The sequence below is a fragment of the Entelurus aequoreus genome, linkage group LG02 (genome assembly GCF_033978785.1).
Source record: "Entelurus aequoreus isolate RoL-2023_Sb linkage group LG02, RoL_Eaeq_v1.1, whole genome shotgun sequence".
In the NCBI taxonomy this organism is placed as follows: Eukaryota; Metazoa; Chordata; class Actinopteri; order Syngnathiformes; family Syngnathidae; genus Entelurus; species Entelurus aequoreus.
This window is the reverse complement of record NC_084732.1, coordinates 43,145,284-43,168,164: the sequence shown is the minus strand read 5'-3', so window position 1 is coordinate 43,168,164 and position 22,881 is coordinate 43,145,284. Positions and strand designations below refer to the sequence as shown.

Here is a 22,881-nt window from a genome sequence, read left to right as displayed (position 1 = left end):
ACTTAATAGGATTTCTCCAGATGAACCGCTAGTGGGGGTTGATTGCTTTGGTCCATTTGAAGTGAAACGTGGAAGATCGAAAGTGAAAACATATGGAGTGATATTCACCTGTTTAGCTCTGAGAGCTGTGCATATTGAAGTAGCCACATCATTGGAGACTGATTCCTTTATCAACACTCTACGTCGCTTCATGGCAAGGCGAGGCCAAGTCAAGGAACTCTGCTCAGACAACGGAACCAACTTTGTTGGCACTGATAGAGAGTTGAAAAGATCTTTGGAACAGTGGAATCAGACACAGATCCATGATGAACTCCTACAGAAAGGAATAAAGTGGAAGTTTGCAGGTGGTTCCCATCATGGGGGAGCCTGGGAGAGATACATTTGTTCAATCAGGAAAGTCCTTAACTCCACTTTGAGAGAACAAACTCTGGATGAAGACGGCCTCCACACTGTGCTGTGCGAAATTGAAGCTATTCTCAATAGCAGACCAATAACAAAGGCATCCACAGATCCTAATGACCTAGAGGATCTAACTCCCAACCATCTTCTCATCCTCAAGGGTCAGCCATCTTTTCCACCTGGTGTTTTCCACAAGGATGACTTGTATGCTGTGCCAAGATGGAAACAAATCCAGTACATGTCCAACCTGTTCTGGAAAAGATGGACAAAGGAATACCTACCGCAGCTTCAGGAGCGCCAAAAATTGAATAAAATCAAGCGCAATTTTGTTCCAGGAGACATTGTGCTTGTTGTGGATGACTCTGCACCTCGCAACTCTTGGATTATGGGGAGAGTTGTCAAGGTTGTTCAAGATAAAAGAGGACTTGTTCGACAAGCCAAGATCAAGACCGGGACAAGCTTTCTGGACAGGCCTGTCACTAAGATGTTTCTGCTTCAGGAAGCCGAGGACATCTGATGGGATTAATTGTTGACAGGACTTAACTTTGAATATTACTTGTGACACAGACCACACTCTGTCTAGGCTCTGAAAGTTCTGGAACATCTGGCCTAGTGACACTTACATATATACGTGAAGAACCTGCTCGTTCAAGGACATTGAAAATGAACTATTATAACTGCAAAAAAAAGGAAAATCTAATGTTCTTGTTTAATTTGATATATTTTACATTTGGATATTTCTGTGCTGCTACTATTGTTCTGTAATTATTATGTTATAATAAATTAGTGGCCGGAATGTAGAGGCAGGGATTTGTTTCTCCCTTGTCACCTTGGATAGTGGGTGTGGCTACGTGTGTGGGCGGAGTGTGTGTGGGGCTGATTGCTGAATATATAACACCTGCACCTCTCTGTGAATTGTTTGGCTTGTATGGAGAGAGTGTGAACCTGGGTGCCGTTACTTCTGTTGACCGTAAAGAGAACGCAAAAGGACAGCAAAAGAACCACAAAGGGACCACAAACCATCTGAATGTAATGTATTGTATTTTTACTCAAAGGGAAAATCAATCACCCTCAAAACAGCAGTAATGACTTCATGTTGCATCCTTGGACCCAGCGTGTCAGACAGAACCCTGCTTTCCACTCTCAGTGACTAATTACTTTCTGATAGTCACACTACAGCTTGGTTGTGTACGGTAATTTGGTCACGTGATATAAGAGGTGGCGCTAATAAAACAATCACCTTCCTTGCGAATCGGCTATTTTTTTTGCGTATGTATGTGATTGACAGTGAGAGTGTTCACGTTGTGTTGTGACTGCTTTCCATTTTGGTAACATTTGACTACTCCACGTCTGCTATGATTATACCTTTAAAACTAGTATGTGTTCTTTATGGGCTAGTATATAAAAAGAGACCATTTAATTAAAATAATTTAAGTTTTGTATTACCGTAACATTTTAAAAACTCAATGACCATGTATGGACACAACGCTTGTACGTATAAATAGGTTAACCATCGTCATGCTTTATCATTCTTTAAACTAACCACGCTATACGTTGGATTATAACACAATACATGCTGTGTTGAACTGCCGTTGAAATGTAAACTACATCAATTGCTTCGTGCTGTGTCGTCACAAGTCCTATTTCCGCATTGTGGCAAGGTTTGCGTTTCGACAGATTTGACCTTCCTGCTTTGCCGTAGAGAGAATAAACATTGTCACGCAGCTGTTCCTGTCGTGTTACGTTACTTACATATCACATCACACATTGAAGTTCTTCCTTCGGAATATATCGTGAAGAATTGTTTCTGTGACAAAACGTCATGGAGCCGCTGATAAAAATCAACCCAGGTAAGCTTCAAGCGGGTTCGACAGAAGAACGTAACTCGACGCCATTACTACTCTAATCATTTAGCACATACTGCTAGCCTGCTACTCGTCTTCTCTCGACAGGAGCAACCAAATGGGACATTCGTGGGAAAGTTTGGGACTACATCGAAGACAACAATCTGGCTAACTTCCCCCGGCCCGTTCATAACAGAATCCCCAATTTCAAGGCAAGTTTAAAGCAGTTTCCGATATGAACGCTTGAGAGCGTGACACGCTGGAACACGCGAGCTGACACAAGTGCATCAGATCTTCACAGCAGTGCAAGCTAATATTCTGCACTATTTGTCCTGTCTGTGTATTTACTGACCAGGGTGCTAGTCAAGCCTGCGACAGGCTTGCTGACCTGCAGGAGTTCAAGTTAAGCCAGACAGTTAAAGTAAACCCAGACAGACCTCAGCAGCAGGCCCGCTTTATCACGCTGCAAGTAAGTTGGTGCTGACATAAAGCTGCAATACCCTTTTCTGATTTCCAACCAGGACTCTTCCACGGCCTGCGCCAAGGTGTCTGAACTGCAAGTGTTCACCCAGGCAGTCGAGGTGAAGGTGGATCCTGATAAACCTCTGGAGGGTGCTCGACTGGCAGTGTTAGAGGTGCAAACACCAAGAACCAAAAATTACTACGACATGGTTGTATTACGGACATATTTTTTGCCTTAAAGGGCTCCTATTAGGGCTGCAACAACTTATCGATTATTAAAATAGTTGCCGATTAATTTAGTAATCGATTCGTTGGATCTATGCTATGCGCATGCAGAGAGTTTTTTTTCTTTTTTTTTTTTTTTTTAAATAAACCTTTATTTATAAACTGCAACATTTACAAACAATCAAAATAAGTATGGTGCAAATATGCTGTTTTTTTTCAATACAATACTGGATAGGATAGAAATGTAGTTTGTCTCTTTTATCCGATTATTAATCGATTAATTGAAGTAATAATCAACAGATGAATCAATTATCAAATAAATCATTTGTTGCAGCCCTAGCTCCTATTATACAAAACCAACTTTTCTTACTTGATGATACCTGCCCTTTTGTATTTTAGATCCAATAAGTCCCAATAAATTGAAATGAATCCAAATTCTAAACAAGTTGTTTAGAATTTGCTCTATCATGTGACATTTTCTGACCTGTGACGTCAGTGGATATCACCATATATGGTTGAAATCCACTCAAAGAGCTTTAGACCAACCTGCCATTGCAATCCTAAGCAGTAGTCAATAAGCTCCTTGTTGTAGGGCAGACTGGCTCGTACATACTCATGCATCCTCTGCTGTTGTCGTTTCGAATACAAAGTAGATTATAGTTCTAAATTGTATGTCAGTTTACTAGATATGGAAGCACTGATGGGAAGAAGACGCTGTCAAAGTGGAACCACGTAAAGAAGACCGCCCACAAAATGGCACATATCCAAGAGACTGTCAGAAAGCGGCTTGAAGGCGGTCTATAACATAATTATGTAAAATGTTGACCAAAGAAATATCATTACATGCTATGTACCACAGGGAAATGTTTTAAACATAGAAAAAAAATCATATGACCACTTTAAACAGGGCTGCCCTCGAATCGGGGCCCTTAGCAGAATTTAGTTTTGAGCACCCCAGCCACCATTAAAAAAATTTTTTTTAAAATGTCACACTATGTAAAAAAAACCTATAAACTTTATAATCAAACTTAAATTTTATTTAGTGCATGTTTTGTATTAAAATTAATTAATGGGAACAATATTGTTCAATAATTAGTTTTTGTGCAAATACCAAACACTAAATTGGCCCTAGTGTGTGAATGTGACTGTGACTGTTGTCTGTCTATCTGTGTTGGCCCTGTGCCCGAATGCAGCTGAGATAGGCTCCAGCGACCCCAAGAGGGACAAGTGGTAGAAAATGGATGGACGGATGGATAACAAAGTTAACATAATGAAAACATAAAGTTGCTCATGTTCCTGGCACAACCCAAATAGGGACTTGATAACTGTATGTCAAATTGGCAGCCCAGCATTAACACGGAGCGCCACAGGAGACGATTACAATATTTGGAGAAATTTTCCGTTACGTTCTTATAAATGACAAAGCGGGAAGAAGCTAGGACTATGTTTGCGGTCGATTTTCATATGAAGTGCCCTGACATTCATTAATTGCCATTTTGCATGTGCTTCTTTACGCAAAATAGGGTCCCCATGAATCTTGGAGCCCTACGCTCAGTGCGTGTTTTGCCCATAGGGAGGGCCTTAAACAATGTTGCATCTTTTTTTGCCTCATGTAAACTAGCTCTCAAGTTATTTGTACTAATTTCAAAATTTAATGAACAAGAATTATCTTTATTTCTATTTGAAAAAATATGAATTGTCATACAAAATCTACCAGTATGTTGGTAGACCTTGAGTTTAGAAAAAAACGGTCTTATAAAAGCTAATAACCACTTTTAATAAGTGAATTGTTACAGATACTTCACATGCATCTCACTTTTTAAACATACTTGCAAGTAAAAATAATTATGTAAAATTACTCCTAACATTCGCAATGCATCAATGTTGACGCTGGAGGCTTTCTGTTTTAAATGTAAGTATGTGTACTTGTAGTAGTCTGTATTGTAATAACGTGTTTGTTTTACTTTGTAAGACCCCATGTTGAGATTGGTCCTTCTTTTGGAATACCTTACTTTTTTAACCTGGAGGAAAAGGCACTCTGTCGGTCCATAGTAATTAAATACATGCTGAGCTGAGTGGGACCTTGCAAGATTTGCTGACATCTCTCATTCAAAGCACAAGCATGCTGGGTATTTTGTTTGATCATAAAGCCAAGAACAGTAGAAAATGGATGGATGGATGGAAGTTAGAGTTGTACAACCATTTAACTGAAATGGTTCCACCGTAGCATATTTGATTATGACTTATTAGAATGGCATTCTTACCAACAGTTTATGTTCCTTAGTATACATAGTTCTTACTCTATTACGTTGTAACAGTTTATTCACCTGATTCACAGCAGATACAAGGTAATAATGTAGGTTCTTTTTCTCTCTTTTTTTTAAACAGGCACACAAAACGTTATTGGTCCCAACCCCTCGTCTTCGCTCTGGCCTTTTTAACAAGATTGTTCCTCCCCAAGGAGCCAACAAAGAACAGCTGCGCATATGCTCTTCCTCACAGGTGAAACCTTATATATTAAATGTACACTCAAAGTTGTCTTATAAGCCATGTAGTTGTTTTTGTACATATTAGGGTTTTTTGTCTGCAGGGTGTGAAAGAGTTTAGCGTGCCGATTGACCTGGACGCCAAAGTCAAGATTGACCTTGTTGTGGTTGGCTCTGTGGCTGTGTCAGAGAAAGGTGAGGACACCATGTAACAACTTTTTATTGACGTATGACACAGCTGTGAATAGTTTTATCAGTTTGGCTATGTTTCAAGATAGTTTGAAGGGGTTTTGTGATTACAGATTGAAACACGCTATCAGAAAAAGTAGAATGTCTGTCCCAAGTGGGCACGCTACACTAAACTCTTGGAATTTTTAAATTGAGCCACAGACAACTGAAACTCTTTAACTTTACTGTACATTGCTGTCTGCTCCATGTTGTTGTGATTATCAATCTTGTATGTTACAAATGCGGAAACCCTTAATGAAAAGTGTCCAATTGAATCTCTGGAAAACTGTTGGCGCTTTTGCCTTAGGTCTATCCCATTGCAATCATAGAATTAATTGTCGCTCTACCTCTTGGAGGTTTTTGAGGAAGACCAGACATGAGAATCGGTGCACTTTGTGTGTAATCAGATCAATTCAGCTACTTGTGGCTTCTGCCCTCTCTCTTCTCGCAGTGTATTCTCATGCTCATTTTTTCCCTGAGATAACTGATGCAGCACAGCCGAACCCCAAATGGTTCTAAGTGGACAAAGCCACATGGTTTTCATTTAAGCGCAGGGTTTAGCAGAGGCCCTAGTGGGCTGCAGTTTATAAAACCTTGTTTTATTATTTTAGAATATTGCTCTCAACACGTAAGTAAATTCTGACAAAACCAACTCTTTTCAGGTTCACAGCCCAATCAAAAAACATCTTAGATGTCTGGTTGATGTTGGTACAGCTGTTTGCTTGCTGCTGCATCATTTTTAAGGCTACATTGCTAGAAGTGACAAACATGAGCTCACACAGTTGATATGCCGTCGGTCTGAATGCAGAAGTATTATAGTAGATTATTGTAGTGTAGTACTACATAGTCTCCACTTCGCTGCATCTATACATATCTTACGGTCTTCAGTCTCCTCGAATAAAATGTATTTTCATAATGTAGACATTTTTTGTATTATGATTGCTTTTTCTTAAAAAAAAAAATCAGGTCTAATGAATGCAAATAAATATGTTCTATTTGGCATACTTTTCTTGTAATCACACAGATTTCACTACACCAGCAGTTAACTTGAGCATTGATTTTTTGAGTAATTGATTGCATCTTATCTTTTAAATGAAACTTAAAATTTGTTGTGGCTGTTCCAGGTGTCCGCATTGGAAAAGGTGAAGGCTATGCAGATTTGGAGTATGGAATGATGGCCTCAATGGGAGCTGTGAATGAGTCTACTGTTGTGGTCACTATTGTCCATGACTGTCAGGTTAGTTGAGGGTTTACGACGGTATTTCTAAAGAAATATGAAGTTTATTATTAAGGTATCTAAATAATGTAACTAAAAAAATAGCAACAACTTTCAGTATGATGCATTGCATCACCTATACTCACAACAGTATATACAACCAAAATATTTATACCGTAATTTCCGGACTATAAGCCGCACCTGACTATAAGCCGCACCAGCTAAATTTAGGGGAAAATACAGATTGCTCCATATATAAGCCGCACCCGACTATAAGCCGCAGGGTTTTGATGTGTAATTACCGTGGTATATAGGGGTTCCTGCTACCACGGAGGGGATTGTTGGGACAGAGATGACTGTTTGGGAACGCAAAGCGTACCATTTATTAACAATAAATCTTTCAATCATTCAATCAAACTTTCACATCTTTGACATGGCGAACAGCATTCATGCAGAGTACAAATAATACAACGGTGCAAAGTAATACAAAGTGCTCGCCTGTACGTTATCAAAATAACCAGCCTACCGGTATATGAAAAGTCAGTCTTTAATCATTGTGTCATCGTCTTCCTCCTGTGTACTAAAACCACCGAAATCCTCTTCGTCGGTGTCGGAGAAGAACAGGCCGTATATAAGCCGCACCCTTGTATAAGCCGCAGGGACCAGAACGAGAGAAAAAAGTAGCGGCTTATAGTCCGGAAATTACGGTAATACAGCTATTTGTGTGTAGGTGAATATTCGGTGAGTCCTACTTTTTAATCAGATATAAAAGTGCAGCAGACTCATTTTTACCAAAATATAGTGTCAAAATGGCATCATCTTTGAAAAAATCCATCACTCATTTGTAAACTTGGTCCTTCAGGTAGTGGACATTCCTGATGAGCTGATGGAAAGTCACGACCTGACTGTGGACTACATACTCACTCCAAGCAGAGTTATTCAGACAAACTGCCAGTCTAGGAAACCACAAGGAATCATTTGGACCAAGGTAAAGTAAAATTTGTGTATTTTGCTAACCCAGTGTGATTAAGAAAAAGAAAAAGCAGGGAACATCTCTGCTGCCATTTCACCAAAAATGTATGAAATGGCAACCATCAATAACTAAGTGGTTACTTTCAAAAGCAGGTTTATCTGTTGAGTATTTAATGATACATTTTCTCAGAGAAGTGCATAGTGTGATTTGTCTTTAATCACCGAGATATTTGCCCTGCAACCCATTATGCAACATTTCTAAGTAGCCCTGCCCTCTGGCGGACATATGGTGCATGTACAGTTTGTCAGACGTTTTGAATGGTAAAATAGTTTGGCAAACCCCTAAAAATCATCCAAATATTAATATTAGGGATTTATGCTGCCAATTCTGATCAACCATAAGTAAAATCGGGCAATACCAATACCGATCACATGTATTAACTGTACATTTTTAAATTTGTTTATTGTGAGGTTTATTGACCGTTTATAACAGCAATATCAGCACAATATTTTTTAACTAGTTCTTTATTCTCTTTTATTACTTACAATTGTTTGATTAAAAAAAAAGTCAATAGTACACAATAACTTCAAAATCATATACCTCTATTACTCATTGAAATCCTTCTTACCCTGTGTCCAGGGAATTATTAACAAAAAAAATTATTTTTATATATCGATTCAATCACCGTAGTGCCAACTTTGGTGTTGACACCACCAATTTATGGATCGATCCGCCCTCTTAAGTGTTGTAGACTTCTGATTGTGAAAGGGGCAGCGTGGCTCGATGGTAGAGCAGCTAGCCAGAAACTTGTGGGGTTCCTGGTTTGAATCCAACTTCGGCCATCGTTGTCAGAGCAGTTGTGTCCTTAAGCACGAAACTGCCACCCACAACAATGTTGTAAAAGCGCTTTGACTCACTAGAGAAAAACTGCTATATAAATATAATTCACTTCACTTCACAGTGCTGACACAGTAGCAGTTGTTATAGTGTATTATCCTCTCTCTAAACTCTTATTAATCTACTTATTGTCATAACAGGTAACAGTCAACTTTATTGTCAATTCTTCACATGTACAAGACATACAAGGAATTGAAATTACGTTTTCAGCACAGTCCCAATCAAGAGCAGACAAACAGTACAGGGAGACAGAACAGGACCGCTGACGGGTCAGCCTACTTCCGGCGCCCCTTAAAAAGGTGGGAAACGGGTAAACATTGGAGCGGGGGATGAGTAAAAAAACATTCAGTCTAAGGCTGGACTCCCAGGGAGGAGGTCCAGACTGAGGCCAGGAAAAAAAAACTCAATCGCCATAGCACACATAAAGAAGTTGCAGAGAGGACAAGAGAGTATGCAGGGAAAGACAGAGAGGGAGGAAAAATTCAACCGCCTCCACCAAGTGTCCTGTTATTAACTCCTTACTTTCTGCTGCAATGTGGTTCCATCTACACTTCTTAAAGTTTACGACACACTTATTTATTCTGTTGTTTCTAGCTAGCTTAGTGCCTTCACTGCTCTTGACTTATTCTAGGTGTGTAACATGTTTAGCCTTGTTGTAATACTTCATAATGATACCTAAGATACTAAGAAATGCGGTTAATTTGCTGTAATAGAGGTGATTATTTTTATCATAGGGGAGCGGCTCCACACTGTGTATGGAGAGGCACTGTTAGCTGCAAGTTTGTCAGCCGGGGAACTAAAGATGAATACAATAACAGCCAAAAGGGATCGTCGTTTGTGATTGACATTGAAAGTAGGGCTGGACAATTATATAATAGTGATCAATGGTCGCGATTAATTTGAATTTGGTCACAGTGATCAGCTGTTAACATTAGTACCTCAATCAAACATGATGGAAATGTTTGTTAGAAGTTACCGCAGTAGTAAACAGTAGGTGTACGCTTGGTATTATCCTGCACAAAACTATCCGCCTTTATTGACGTGATGCTATGCGTGTGTTTGTGTACGTTTGTGTGTGTTTTTGTGAAAATGTTTGTGTCCGTGTGTGGGCGACCTCCCGTTCCACCATTGCAAAAGTGAGGCTCGTCATGACGTAATTAATCTCCAATCAACATTGTACCTCTTCCTCCTTTCACAGCTGAAAGTGCAGCCCAGAAGAACAAATTTAAGAAATATGACTAACATTAGCATAGAAGTTGAAACACAACATTTAAAAGGAGCAGCAGCTTTAGTGACAGACTTTAGTTTCACTAATTGCGACAGATCACCAGTAATCCAGCCCTGAATGCGGACTTGCAGGCACTCAAAAAAATGTCTGAACTGAACTATTATATTTGGTGTATATAGTATTGGTGCCGACTGGGAGAATAAACACACCCACTAATTAAATCAGACAAATAAATTTTTATATTTAAATATTTTCAATCAGACTTTTTGTTAATGTGTCTGCAAAGATTTAACTTTAATATAACACGTTCTTAAAAAAAACTAAAAAAAAACTCTGCAGACACTTTTTGTTCAAATATTTTTTGAGTTTATGGATAAAAACATTTTGCTCCTGAAATGATCATTAAACTTGTTTTATGTGTTGGTACACATTGTTACAGTACCTCAAATTCAATCTGCACTTTAATGTACTTTTATTAAATACAAGCTACAGTATTTGAGTTTTAAAAAACTCCACTACTGGGTCATCGCTTGCCATTTGTCAAAGCACTGATGTACAAATAAAGAATACAAATAATTTACCATTTGAAAGTGTCAAATACCGATATTGAAAAACTACACCACTGATACTTTGTTTATTGCAGAATGTTTGTGATGACAAGCAACAACAACAACAAAAAAATAAAGAACTTTGAGAAGAAAAATAGTTGTTCTTTTTACCCCCACAAATGTACCAAAAAAAGAAGCAAAACAGTGACCCTAAAACCAGGTACTAACTGTACGGTGGGTTACCTGTGCCGTTGCACCTCTAGTAGACACAATTATAGATATGAACAAAATGACAGCTGTCCATCAGGCATGGCGGGAATGATCTGTTACAAGATACTGCGGTAGTAAATAGTAGGGCTGCAACAGTACTTGCTATAATCCTGCACGGGACAAACCACCTTTTTAATAAAAAAATAAAAAAAGTGATAATCGTGATTAGATATGAAAAAAATAATAGTGATAATTTTTATGCCATAATTAAAAGGCTTTAATTGACAATGGTGATCACGCACGTTTTCAAGAAAATCGGCTTGATCGATACATCCCTAATTAATATTGATTAATACAAATTTTGGGACACATGACCATTACATTAACTCTAAAAGGAAAATGTCCTGCTTTGTGCATTGGAACCTGTTGCAAGCATTTTATAAAGTATTTATATTTTTGATTGAGGCGTGTGTTAATATATTTATCCATAAGTCACTGACTGTAAGCAGAAGTCTAGGCCTCAGCCTGCTTTTAATTCAGTCACACAGTTGACGATGACGTATGTTTTGTCTCCCATTAGACATGATAGTGACATTTGTCTTAAAAGTGCAAACAGTTTGTGTGCAAACCTCTGGGCTCCTTAAGGCACTTGTGTAAGTAAACAGGACCCGCTGACCTCACAGGCAGGAAGGCCATGTGTGATCATCAAAGCGTCGTCTCCACAGAGGCGGGGGCTGGCGGGGCGGGGTTGGAGTGTCAGGTCAAACGGGCCACTGTAAAAACAATAGCCTCGTATATTCTCCTCTGGACTGGTCAGCATCAAAGGTTGCCGAACGCACTCCAAGACGCAACAAATCAAGACGGTGGTTTTATTTTTAACTGCTTGGGAAGTGAAATGTCCCGCTGCTGTGGAAGGACTTTATTCTTACATGGCATGATGAAGTAGCACCAATTAATTTCGCTGTCCACCTTGTATTAACCCAATGGTAACCTGCTTTTTTGTGAGGATTAAATGTACAGTAGAATACCCTGCCCGTTTTCAGTCTGACTGAGATTGCCCAGTTTTGTGTCCTCAGCTGCATACAGCTAAGCTGGAGAAGATCCCCATCTTGAAGAAGTTCTTGGCCTTGGAGGAGGAGGCAGGGAAGGACGTCACACTTGGGCCAGAGCCTCCTGCAACAGAGTCACCTTTACAAAACGCTCGCCCCAAAAGGCAAAACCAACGCAAGCCAAGGCAGAAAGTCAGAGAAGATGCCCAAGAAGAGTTCAATGATGAAAGAAGTGGGGAAGCAGAACCGAACACAAGAAGACGTCCACCTCGAGTGAGGAAAGAAAGCAGAGGAAGTGAAGGAGAGGGTGTTGAAAAGAGAAAGAGAACAAGAGGAGGTGAAGGCAATAGGAAAGAGAAGAGTCAGGAGAGCGGAGGAGAAGTTCTGACCCAAAGTAACTGCCTTCAAGGTGTGACCACCGTGTATCTGGGTGGGATTCCTACCGGGCTGCGCGTGAGTGAGCTGAAGATCGCCCTCAGAGAGAAAGAGGCGGGGCCACTCAGGCTCACCTGGCAGGGAGCTCAGCGCCGGGCATTCCTGGACTACAGCGACCAGCAGGCTGCCGAGAAGGCCCTGGAGGCTCTGCAGGGGCTCAGTCTGAATGGTCAAAGTGTGCAGGTCGAGCTGGCCAAGAGCCAACGTCGCAGCAAGAGGCCCGACACGTCTAATCGCAGACCAAAACCGCCCACTGCTCCGACGTGCGATGCAGAAGCAACCGTTTCAAAGAGCGACGCTCCTGAAGAGATTGAGCAGTAAAAACGCAAAAAATAACTGCACTAACCCTGAGATGCCTTATAACACTTTGGTTTGTTGAAATGTATCTGATTGATTACAGTAGAGCCAGAAATGTATATTGAGAAACATCTAAATAAAATATGCAACAAAAGGACTTATGAATATCAACATTCTTGAATTATTTTCTCTTAACTTATTTCAATGTTCGTTACATTTTATGTACCAAGTACTATAATGGGGGTTTCCCCACTATATAAGGTCAAAAAAGTGCAAATAGCGCCGCCCTGTGGCAAAGTTGTTTTTATTTGTCTCTCCTGTTGTAACATATTCTCTTACAATCAGGTCTTGGACCAATACAAGCTGTATTAGCAGAATTCTGCCTTTACAAAAATATTAATGTTCACTTTTAATGGCAGCCATTTCATATGTTAACTGTATTGTAATTGTAGTTTGACTGGTTGTTTAATCTAATTAAATTGAATGACCCCAGTTCATCTTCTGTAAGAGGTTCTATGTTGAATGTTGACTATTTTAAAACTACAACCACATCAAATTATGTCTCGGCTAGTATGTGCTGTTGATTAAAATGGACTGATAGTCATTCTGCACCGCATGACTGAACTGTACAAGTGCAGTGTAATATTAAGATTCCAACATTTGCCGAGATATCTTTAGGTGTATATTTTAAAGGGTGACTTATTGGAATTCAAGCTTACCTAAAAACTCAAGTTGTTGCAATTCTAATGGAGTAATTCAACATATCTCAGCAAAATATGGTGCAATGTCTTCAACGTGACTGAATACTATTGCCACAATTGTGATTGTTTTCCCATAGAAAACTGCAGCCCAGGGTGCAAACAGAGCTGAGGTCAGTCTTACAACACGTATTCACGCACACCACATCTGCGCTTCATCACCCATTCAGAAACATGCACCTCCACTTTACAATACCTCCTTGGTGTGTGTGTGTGCCACACACACACACACACACGCATGCATACGCATGCATCCAGTAAGTCATGTCAGTCTGCACCCAGCAGCCTCCTTCAGGCTTTTTATGGTGCTGGCATGCAGGCCTGCAGGTCAGGGAGCAGCTGTGGTTAGTCATCTTGCTCCTCACCTCAGCCAATGTCATCAATGTGAGATTCCACTGCTGCCCTGCATCTCGTGTGCTTATATAGGCCTGAGGTTTTGGCGGTCACATGCACGTTGCAGTTGGAGATACAAAACCCCATGTGCTAGGTGCACATTAAAGTGAGCATAAACCTATCCATTACTGTATATTGTCATTTTATATAGAGCAACACCATGCCTCATATATTGCATCAATGTTTCCTAAACACACTGACATTTGCCATTATTTTCAAAATCAACCAGACAGAAACTTGAATATGCACCTTATCCCTTTCAATTATTCTTCAGCGTCAACTTGCATTCCAGTTCAATTTCCACGTATTGCCTGCACAAATCTCATGACAGCCAGAAGTTGACACAAGCTCAAAACTGTGTATAGCCGTAAATGATGACACTGCAGTTTGAATTGACACTGTCCAGATGAGTTTAGCATTATGGGTGATGTGAGAAATATGCCACTGCACGTTTTTTCACTTGTACTCAAAATTATACAACCCTTATATTTAAAAAGTAGGTCGGCAATAAACCAAGAAAAAAATCCAACTTAACAGGTTAACATTACAGTCACTGTGGATTTGATGCACCATGCATTTTACCCATTATGCAAATCATACATAGAATCTAAAGCATTCATGGATATGTTATTTATTAAATGGAATGCAATGTGTTTATATTAATCGGCATTAAATCCGGCAAGGGTATTTCTTATTTTAAGCTTAATTTCAAGGGAAAAAATCATAAGCCCCGTTCTACACCAATTTTGCATCTATTTTTTTGCAATAGTAGTCTTTGTTTGGAAAACAAATACATAAAAATATGATATGTTATAATTAAAATACGTAATTTAAATACGTAGTTTGTTTAGGTTAGGATTGAGGCTTTAGACAAGAACAATATTTTCTTAGATCAGACCAATCCAAGATATTATTATTCATTCATATTACGTTTTCAATTAATTTGCATACATGAGAAAAATATATTCAGATAAAAAAGACCCAGTCGGCTCAGGTTTGAATTTGTTAAAGATGAATGTTTTCGAGAATATAAGCGTCAAAAGCTGCATATTCATTTTTATTTTTTACAAATTGTAATAAAGATGACCCTCGCTAAAGTTTCCAACAATATAGAATAATATACAGTGCTGACATGAATGGTCTACGACATAAACGGTGCTTACAATATATCCTCCATTTTCATTTTAAAAACAAAGGCGTTCTGACAAATATTGCCAATAAAGCATAACACCTCTTTGGCCAATTCGCCTGAATTAATAACAAAAATGCAGGCCTTCAGAATAAATAGAAAGTTGCGCTCGTAGGCTATTCAAAAAGTGCCTTAATCATTTTTATACAGTATAATGGACATTTAGATGCAATGTCCACGATTGTTCATGTCACTGAGTCCAAAAAGAGTGTGATATGCAGAAGAAAAGTAAAAACAGAAAATTAGACTTGTGCATTTTTTTTTACATGATGGAAGAATAATAATACAAAAAAGGAGTGAGTGGTGTTCATCCGCGCTGCAGGAAATTAGTACCAAACATCAGCAACGTCATTTTACCCCGCTGCCCCAATGGTGACGACTGGTAAAAGTTTGTATTATTATATATTATTATTATATCATCATCACTATTGCTCTTGTCGATATGAGATTGTGAGAGAGAGGTGGAAGTGGGAGTAAAAAAAAAAAGAAAGAAAAAAAGTAGTCCGCGCTCTTTTGTGAGGCCTTCACGTCCCACAGTGGTTCCTCTTCATTCTCATTGCATGTACGCAGCATCACATGACGCACGGCTTGATGTCCTGGTAGGAGACCTGCTGGTGATGATGGTAGTAGGAGCCGCTGCTCGGCGAGTGCATGGCCGAGGACGTCATGGCGTTGAAGGAGAAGACGAACTCCTTCCGGTCACACATGCTGGGGGACTGGGAGTGGTACCGAGGGATGCCTGCGTGCATGCAAGGAAACAGGTGAGTGTGGTTACACAATAAACATGCACGCCCAAAAGTAATTGCAACAAACTCAAAACCAAATATAAGGTGCAATTTTTTTGGCAATGAGACATATTAAATTACGTTATCGATTGTTCCCTATATGCAAAACGAGCATTAGAATATTCAGTTAAGTTAAAACAAACTATTTCGCTGGGAGATATTATGAGATTATTTATATTATACATTGTTCCCTGTGTGGTTCCCCCAAAAAGTACATTAGCTCATTAAAAATAAGTGCAGACGGACGGACAGTTGTATAAATATAAAGAAAATACATTAAGTTTAAACAAACTTTTTGCTGTGAGGCATTGATATGAGATTATTTTATAAATTGTTACCTACGTGGTTCCCAAAAAGTACATGCATTAAATATAACAATTTATTAAGTTAAAACAAACTTTTTTTTAGTTATAAGACAATATGAGATTATTGATTTGATAAATTGTTCCCTATGGTTTCTAAAGTGCATTAGTTCGTTAAAAAAAAGTTAAATTAAATTACATTTAATTTAAAATGAAAATAAATACATTAAAAGCATTTTTTTTGCTATGACACATTAATACGAGATTAGTTTTTTGAAAATATATTCTTGTGATTCCCAAAAAAGTGCAGTAGCTCGTCAAAAAATAAAAGAACATACACATTATACTAAATCTAAATATTTGACTATTACGTTAAAACAACATGTTTTCCTCAATGACAAAATACAAGCATTTTTACAATTATATTGAATAAATACCACGACAGTGTTCCTTGTGTATTTATATTGAGTGCTTGTCAAACATATAAATCAAATATAAATTGTATCAAACAAAACAAGCTGGAGCTTCCACTTAATTTACATCTGTTTTCTGAACATGATTTAATTGTGAGTTAAGTGTTCACTTTATTTTCTTAAATAGTTTAAAAGGGAGGTTGTGTCACTAAAGGCCCATGTTGGCATATGGTCAACAAATTACTTAACTATATGGGCCAGCACTAATAATTATGTGGTTGGTCTTTATTTGCATTTGTCCACAGAATTTGCTACAATTTACCCCTCTGGTATTATCATTATTTTTACGCACGGAGCCTACCTTGTAAGTCTGTGGCCGTGTGGCCGTTCTGGTGCAGGTATGGCTGCTCCAGGGAGTGCGTAGGCAGGCTGGGCTGCATCGGGTTGGCTCCGGGGTTGCACGGAGATAGAGGCTGCTGCTTGATGTAAGAAGCTCCGTTATTCATGGACGCCGAGGCCGGGGACGGAGCCCACGCCGATGCCGGGCTCGAGTAGACCGGGTGCGGCTCCATCACCCCGCCGCTGGTGAGGAGAGGCGAGGCGGAGGTGTCGTGGTGCGCGTAATCTCCAGCTGCGGCGGACGCGGCGCAGCTGCCCATGTACGAGTGTCCGCCGTGCGCCATGGAGTGGCCGGACAGCGCCATGCCGTCCATGTTCCCGGCCAGGTGTCCGTTCATCATCCCGATCCCGCTGTCCAGAGACAAGCCATTGGGAGGACAGGACAGCCCCCCTCCGCTCCCCTGGAAGTTATACGAGTCTGGGATGTGGTTGAAGCCCAAGCCGTTCATCATGCTGTACATGGGCTTCAGCGCTTGGCATTTGCGCCGGAAGCCTCTGGGTCTCCTCCTGAAGGAGCCTTCCTCGAACATGAACTCACTCGCCGGGTCGATAGTCCAGTAGTGGCCCTTCCCCGGTCGACCCAGACCTTTGGGCAGCTTGATGAAGCACTCGTTCAGGGATAGATTGTGGCGCACCGAGTTCTTCCAGCCCTGGTAAGACCCCCGGAAGAAGGGGAAGCGGCTCTGCAGGAACTGGTAGATCTCACTGAGGGTGAGCCGCTTGGTGGGAGAGCTCTGGATGGCCATGACTATGAGGGCGATGTAGGAGTATGGAGGCTTCTCCGGTCGGCGGATGCCCGCGTTGGTCTTTTTGGCTTTGGTGGTGGAGGAGGCGGTTTCCATCACCGCCGTCTGTCCGTGCGCCTTGTCCGGAGCAGACATGGGGCTGCTCTGGGCAGGAGTCTGCGCTTGGGGCTGCTGGATCTCTGCCGTCATCAGTCAAACCTTACAGCAGCTTCTTGTCAAGACGACGTCAACTCACCGGCATAAAGAGACACAAAGTTGAGCTTTTTCTGAAGTGCGCAAGTCTAGGAAATCCTCTGGCCGACTTTCGCGTTCAAAAGTTGTCCAGAGTTGCAGCAGAACAGGAGCAACGTTTCTTTTTGACTTGCTGTGTGTTGTCCTGCTGACTTTTTTACTTATCTGTTGCCATCAGCGCGTTGGAGGCAGCATGTCTTTCTGGCCATCCTAAAAAAAAAGTGGGACCCGCCCACTTCCCCTCCTACTCCAATGGTGGGCTATAAGCTTGCACATCTGGGTGCACTCACTTTTTACTTTTCTTTTTTCCCTTAGGTTAAAAAATCTCATTTTAGAGCTTTATTAAATAGACCTTAATTCTTGCAAAACTTCACTGTAAATAATTACCAGGATTTAGCAATATTTCTTCCAAAGTAAAATACTGTCATCAAAATATACTGTAACATTAAAAACAAATGACAATATATTCAAAGCAATTAACTGTTATTTCACAGTAAAATACTGTAATCATAGTCTAAATCAGTGATTCTCAAACAGTGGTATGCAGGCTCTATCTATGGTACACACCAGAATCTCTTAATTAGATATTCAAACAAAGTGCTACTGTTCAAACTATATGTTGTGAAATAAAACTTTGTTTTATTAGTATGTAGGTCTACCACGCTGTATTTTAATATTCGTCATCATGATGCTATACATGGAAAGCCAAGTATTTTCCAAGGTGGTATTGAAGTTTGAAAACCACTTGTCGAAATTACTGAAAATTCAAACTATGTTGCACACTCTTGTACAGAGTGCTATACCTAGAGAGTAATTAACAGTAACATAACTGTACATTCAGCATTTAGTTGTAACATTATTGTAATTAACAGTAAAATCACAGCTCTGTGATTACTGTAAATTGCTGTAAAGTTATTTCACAGTAATTTACTGTATATGCTGCTGTAAAGGTAATGCAATTATTAGCCAGTAATTTGCTGTCAATTTACAATGAATATGTTTATTTCTTGCAAAACCTTGCTGTAAACATTTACCCAGCATGATTTCACAGTACTTTTTTTTACAGTAAGATACTATATTTTAAATTGACTGTAATATTACAACAAATGACTGTATAAATGATGATACCCTTATATTTCACAGTAAACTAATATGATATCACAACAAATTACTGGTAATCCAAACTGATTGATTTGTCTCTTAAGGGGTTGCATAGACGACATCGCACACTCAGTGATGGTATATATGCTGTTTAACCGAAAGTAATTAACAATAAAATTACAATTGTAAAGTTACAGCATATAGTTGTAATGTTATAGTTAATTGCAATTACATTACAACTGTGACATACTTTTTTTACTTTACTGTAGATAACTGTCAAATCAGAGCTCGGCAGTTACATTAAAATGTACAAAGTTTAAGTACATAACTGTAAATAAGTAATGCAATTATTAGCCAGTAATTTGCTGTGAATTCACCATTTTTTTTTTTTTTACAGTGTTGCATTTGCAATTTTTTGTAGGCGCTCACATTGATTTGTGAATTGACTTCCTAACTCCAGGGTGTCCAAATTGCGGCCCGGGGGCCATTTCCAGCCCGCAGCTCCATTTTTGTTGGCTTGCATAATATTTTCGGAGACATAATGTAATGGGAAAACAAGCTGATGTTTCTAATAAGAATATACTTTGTCACCTATAACACAAAGCTGACACTAAGTTTTGTGTTTATGCATATAATGTCTGTTTACAGCATTTTTTCTATATAAAAGATTATCAAAATGGCCTTGCATTCTTTGACCTTTCAGTACTTGGTGGAAAAAAGATTGGACACCCCATAACTTTTTAATCCAAAACAGATATAATATTTTTAATTAGCTTGTTTTTAAAAGTACATGCAAATAATGTTGGTGCATGCACCACCGTTAGAAAGGTGTCATACTTTATTTTAAACCTCAGAAGGTATGCTCTTCACATTTGAAACCACCCTCCCAAGTTCTGCAGAAGATAAACATGAGAAGGCAGGATGTTTACATGGCAAAATGTAAACATGCTCTCTTGAAATAAAGAAAAACTAAAACCCCAGTTCAATCAGCTTATAGTCAATTTCATGTGATGTGCACTGCATAGTAGGAAGCTTTTTAGGTGTCTGCGTGTGTGTGTGCGCGCGTGCGTTTGTGTGTGTGCGCACCAGAATATTGTTTGTATAAGTCATAATATTTACGCAGAGGACGCCCGGGGAGTGAAGTGGATTTCTCTGCCGGACTCTGAGCGCACAACTTCGGGTGCAGGATGCATGGACTTGAGCTGCAAGGACCTTACTGCAGGCACCATTGGAACGATGCATTGAAGTAAGTTTTGTTCATTCAGCTACACGTATGCTCATGCCCGGCGTCGACCTTATCTGAGTAATTATATCAAAACTAGTTCTCTTTGGAGCTTTTACTGCAGTTGACATGAACGCAGCAGTTCATGCCGACCATACTGATCAGTTTGTAAGCGAAGACAGCTTGCTTATTGTTCCCTGGAGAGCTCCATAGCTGCAGTCTGCAACCTTTCCCCTCCAGTCTACTACTGTTCCTAGTAAAGACTCACAAGGCCTATATTACGCATATTTTTATCATTTGTGCCGGCGCGTAAAATGTTTGGATAATGCTTAAAAGTTGCTCCTGTGTGCATGCATTCCTCACTTTAACTAAACTGACCAACTGAAGTGAATAACTCCCGATAAGCTATATATTAATGTTCATAATACCCTCTTAATACAAAACACAACAGTGCAAGGGCCTGCTTTTGTTGGAGTCATTTCCAAAAAAATGTCATTGTCAAGGTGAAGGTGACAGAGGTGCTACTGTTAGAGCCCATGCATCCATAAATGAATGTTCATATTGTTTCAGCCTGCACGAACATTGGCCTAGATTTTGTGTATAGGTGGAGAAAAAAAGAGGGGGGTGTAGGGGGGGGGGGGCACATTTATCAGCGAATGGGACCACCCAGCGCGCACCATGTTGGGGCACGCGCGCTCCCGCTTTTTCCTCTGCATTTAATTACTGCTGATGACTTCATTCCATTATGACCCCCCTCAACTTGCGCACGTACGTGCACACGCACACACACTGTGTCATGATGTTGTCTAGGCCTAATTAGTCTTCTTTCCATAAGTATAGTCGACCAATATGATAAATAAGGCACACTTTTGGCTGCAACCAAATGAATGTATTTGCAAAGCTATTACTGTTGTAAAGTTAGAATTATTGCTAGAAGAATGCTGTTGCACTTTAGTAATTTCTATTATAAATATTGTAGCTTTTGTATCAACATTATGATAATGCTAAAATGTATCTAAGAGAACCAGCGTCCTCTGCAATGCATTTGTTTTTGGTCTACAGTTTGTCATAGTGGCACATTTTGTGAACAAATAGTTATGTTATGCAAAACACAAATGTCCACTGCCACTGTCCAATTAGAATATGTGTCAATATATACATTTTTAAAAACAGCCTTTATGATTCAGCCCCTTTATATGTAAATCCCCAATACCCTAAAAATGGGCAATATATTCATTTTGTATTTTCCATGTAAATATAAAACATGTTTTTTCTGTTGCATAAAACGAGTGAAGGTAATAATGCCTTATGGTGTCACAAGGCAGATTGTGTTCGTCATTGAGCGTCATGCACTTTTTTTTTGTTCTTTCCATGACGTCCTATCATGAAGTATTGGACAGCTCTGCATTCCCAGGAATGTTGGTCCACTTAGGTGGAGGTAGACCGCAGAGCGCACAGTCCTGACAGGCCTTCCGGAGCGACTTTATATACGGCAATGAACCCCATCAGTCCCCTATTTTAACACACACTCTTTAAGGTCTGATTTAAAATATGCTCCTCACTTTATTGTTGTATATTTTATATCAATTTGTCCTTTTAGAATGAGTGAAGATTCATTATATAGAATGTCAACCAATAGCTGTTTTGTGCACATACACTAAATACACAATACATATAGGCCTACATCAAACTTGCATGTTAAAACAAAATAGTGATATCTCACATTTTTACATGACCAGTGTTGTAATAAGTGCAATATTTTTGGTAATTCTAAATATGGGGGTGAGCATATTCTGCAGACATATTTATAGTTTTCATTTTATATAGAATATAGTTTTGTCGCAATTAATAAAGGTGCAGCACGTACAGCATGAATAAAATATAAGATAACATATAAATGATTAAAAATAAGCTATTGCACATTTCTTTCAGTTTTATGTGGAAATATGTAGTGTAAACAAGATATGGAGGAGTGGACATATGATATGCATAGCGCAAACAACAGTAACGAAATAAACATTTAAAAAAATATAAATTATATCTAGCCTATACTATGCAATAAATACGAATTATATAATATATAGGAATACATTCGGGTTGAAATAGTTTATGCCCTATATGCAAGTATATTTTTATTTTATTACCCACGCGCATAAGTGACATTTCGGGCAACAAACGTGGTTTATTTATTATTATTATTATTATTTTCCATTACATTTGTGTTGACATCAGACAATCTTATCCATTACATCATATTTGCATACATTATATATCCATTGTCTGCCCTAAATGTCAAAATATGATGTTTATATCCCAACGATGCCACCACTCCCCTCTCCAAACAATACAAAAACAGCAAGAAAACAAAACAAAGTAATAATAATATTTACAGATAAGTCAATTAAATAAATAAAATAAAATAAACAAACAAACGTGGTTTAATTGGTTTGATAGTGAGCGAGATTAAATACAAAAAAAGAACCAAGTATGCAAATGACTTCCCAAAAAGAATATCACACTAACTGATGAAAAATATACACTTTTTTTTTTTTTTTTTAACAGTTTTATTCTTTAAATTAAAGCAACTGACTATATGCCTATACTCTATGAATTGTTTCAGTGATTCACATATATGTATGACATTTTAAGGCGAGCCTAGTTTGTAAACTTAGTGTTATTTAGTATGTCAGATGAGCCAAAGTTGCGGTTAATTAAAAGCAGTGTGATGATCCTGGTCACTTTCCCCCGCTGTAGGTGGCACGCATGTATATTTTCCTTCTAGTGCTGTTTATGTGAAGGAGAAAGGACGGAATTGCTCGCAGACCGCTGATTGTGCGCTTTGGGT

The 22,881-nt window shown here is 39.1% G+C and overlaps 2 protein-coding genes and 1 long non-coding RNA gene across 5 annotated transcripts in view; 2 read left to right on the top strand and 1 right to left on the bottom strand.

The window, feature by feature from the left end:
• Nucleotides 1–1,594: 1,594 nt before the first annotated feature.
• On the top strand, nt 1,595–12,651 carry mthfsd (methenyltetrahydrofolate synthetase domain containing). 3 transcript variants are annotated; one of them, XM_062027102.1, is made up of 9 exons: nt 1,597–2,249; nt 2,352–2,455; nt 2,599–2,664; nt 2,765–2,878; nt 5,319–5,432; nt 5,521–5,611; nt 6,769–6,881; nt 7,723–7,848; nt 11,793–12,651. In XM_062027102.1, exons 1-9 carry the CDS (start codon nt 2,222–2,224, stop codon nt 12,519–12,521), a joined length of 1,485 nt encoding a protein of 494 aa, XP_061883086.1. In that variant the 5' UTR covers nt 1,597–2,221; the 3' UTR covers nt 12,522–12,651. The 3 variants fall into 3 exon arrangements, with proteins under 3 accessions (XP_061883104.1, XP_061883086.1, XP_061883094.1); XM_062027120.1 differs by lacking the exon at nt 2,765–2,878 and having other exon boundaries at nt 1,595–2,249; nt 2,599–2,712; XM_062027110.1 differs by lacking the exon at nt 2,599–2,664 and having other exon boundaries at nt 1,617–2,249.
• A 1,987-nt stretch (nt 12,652–14,638) lies between these two features.
• On the bottom strand, nt 14,639–17,868 carry foxf1 (forkhead box F1). Its single transcript, XM_062027133.1, has 2 exons — nt 16,699–17,868; nt 14,639–15,576 (listed from the first exon to the last, which is right to left on the bottom strand). The coding sequence occupies exons 1-2, from the start codon at nt 17,669–17,671 to the stop codon at nt 15,410–15,412; spliced, it is 1,140 nt and encodes a 379-aa protein (XP_061883117.1). The 5' UTR covers nt 17,672–17,868; the 3' UTR covers nt 14,639–15,409.
• Nucleotides 17,869–19,853: 1,985 nt separating this feature from the next.
• LOC133634117 (uncharacterized) overlaps nt 19,854–22,881 on the top strand; it is a 13,886-nt gene continuing 10,858 nt past the window's right edge. Inside the window, exon 1 of the long non-coding RNA XR_009821877.1 lies at nt 19,854–20,060. This is a non-coding gene — a long non-coding RNA (uncharacterized LOC133634117). The remainder of the gene's footprint in view (nt 20,061–22,881) is intronic.

Coding starts and splice junctions, on each gene's coding strand:
- mthfsd (XM_062027102.1), top strand. CDS start 2,222: ATGGAGCCGCTGATAAAAATCAACCCAG. Junction 5,612..6,768: donor TGTGGCTGTGTCAGAGAAAG/GTGAGGACACCA, acceptor TGGCTGTTCCAG/GTGTCCGCATTGGAAAAGGT. Junction 7,849..11,792: donor AAGGAATCATTTGGACCAAG/GTAAAGTAAAAT, acceptor TTGTGTCCTCAG/CTGCATACAGCTAAGCTGGA.
- foxf1 (XM_062027133.1), bottom strand. CDS start 17,671: ATGACGGCAGAGATCCAGCAGCCCCAAGCGCAGACTCCTGCCCAGAGC. Junction 15,577..16,698: donor CACGGCCACAGACTTACAAG/GTAGGCTCCGTG, acceptor GCATGCACGCAG/GCATCCCTCGGTACCACTCC.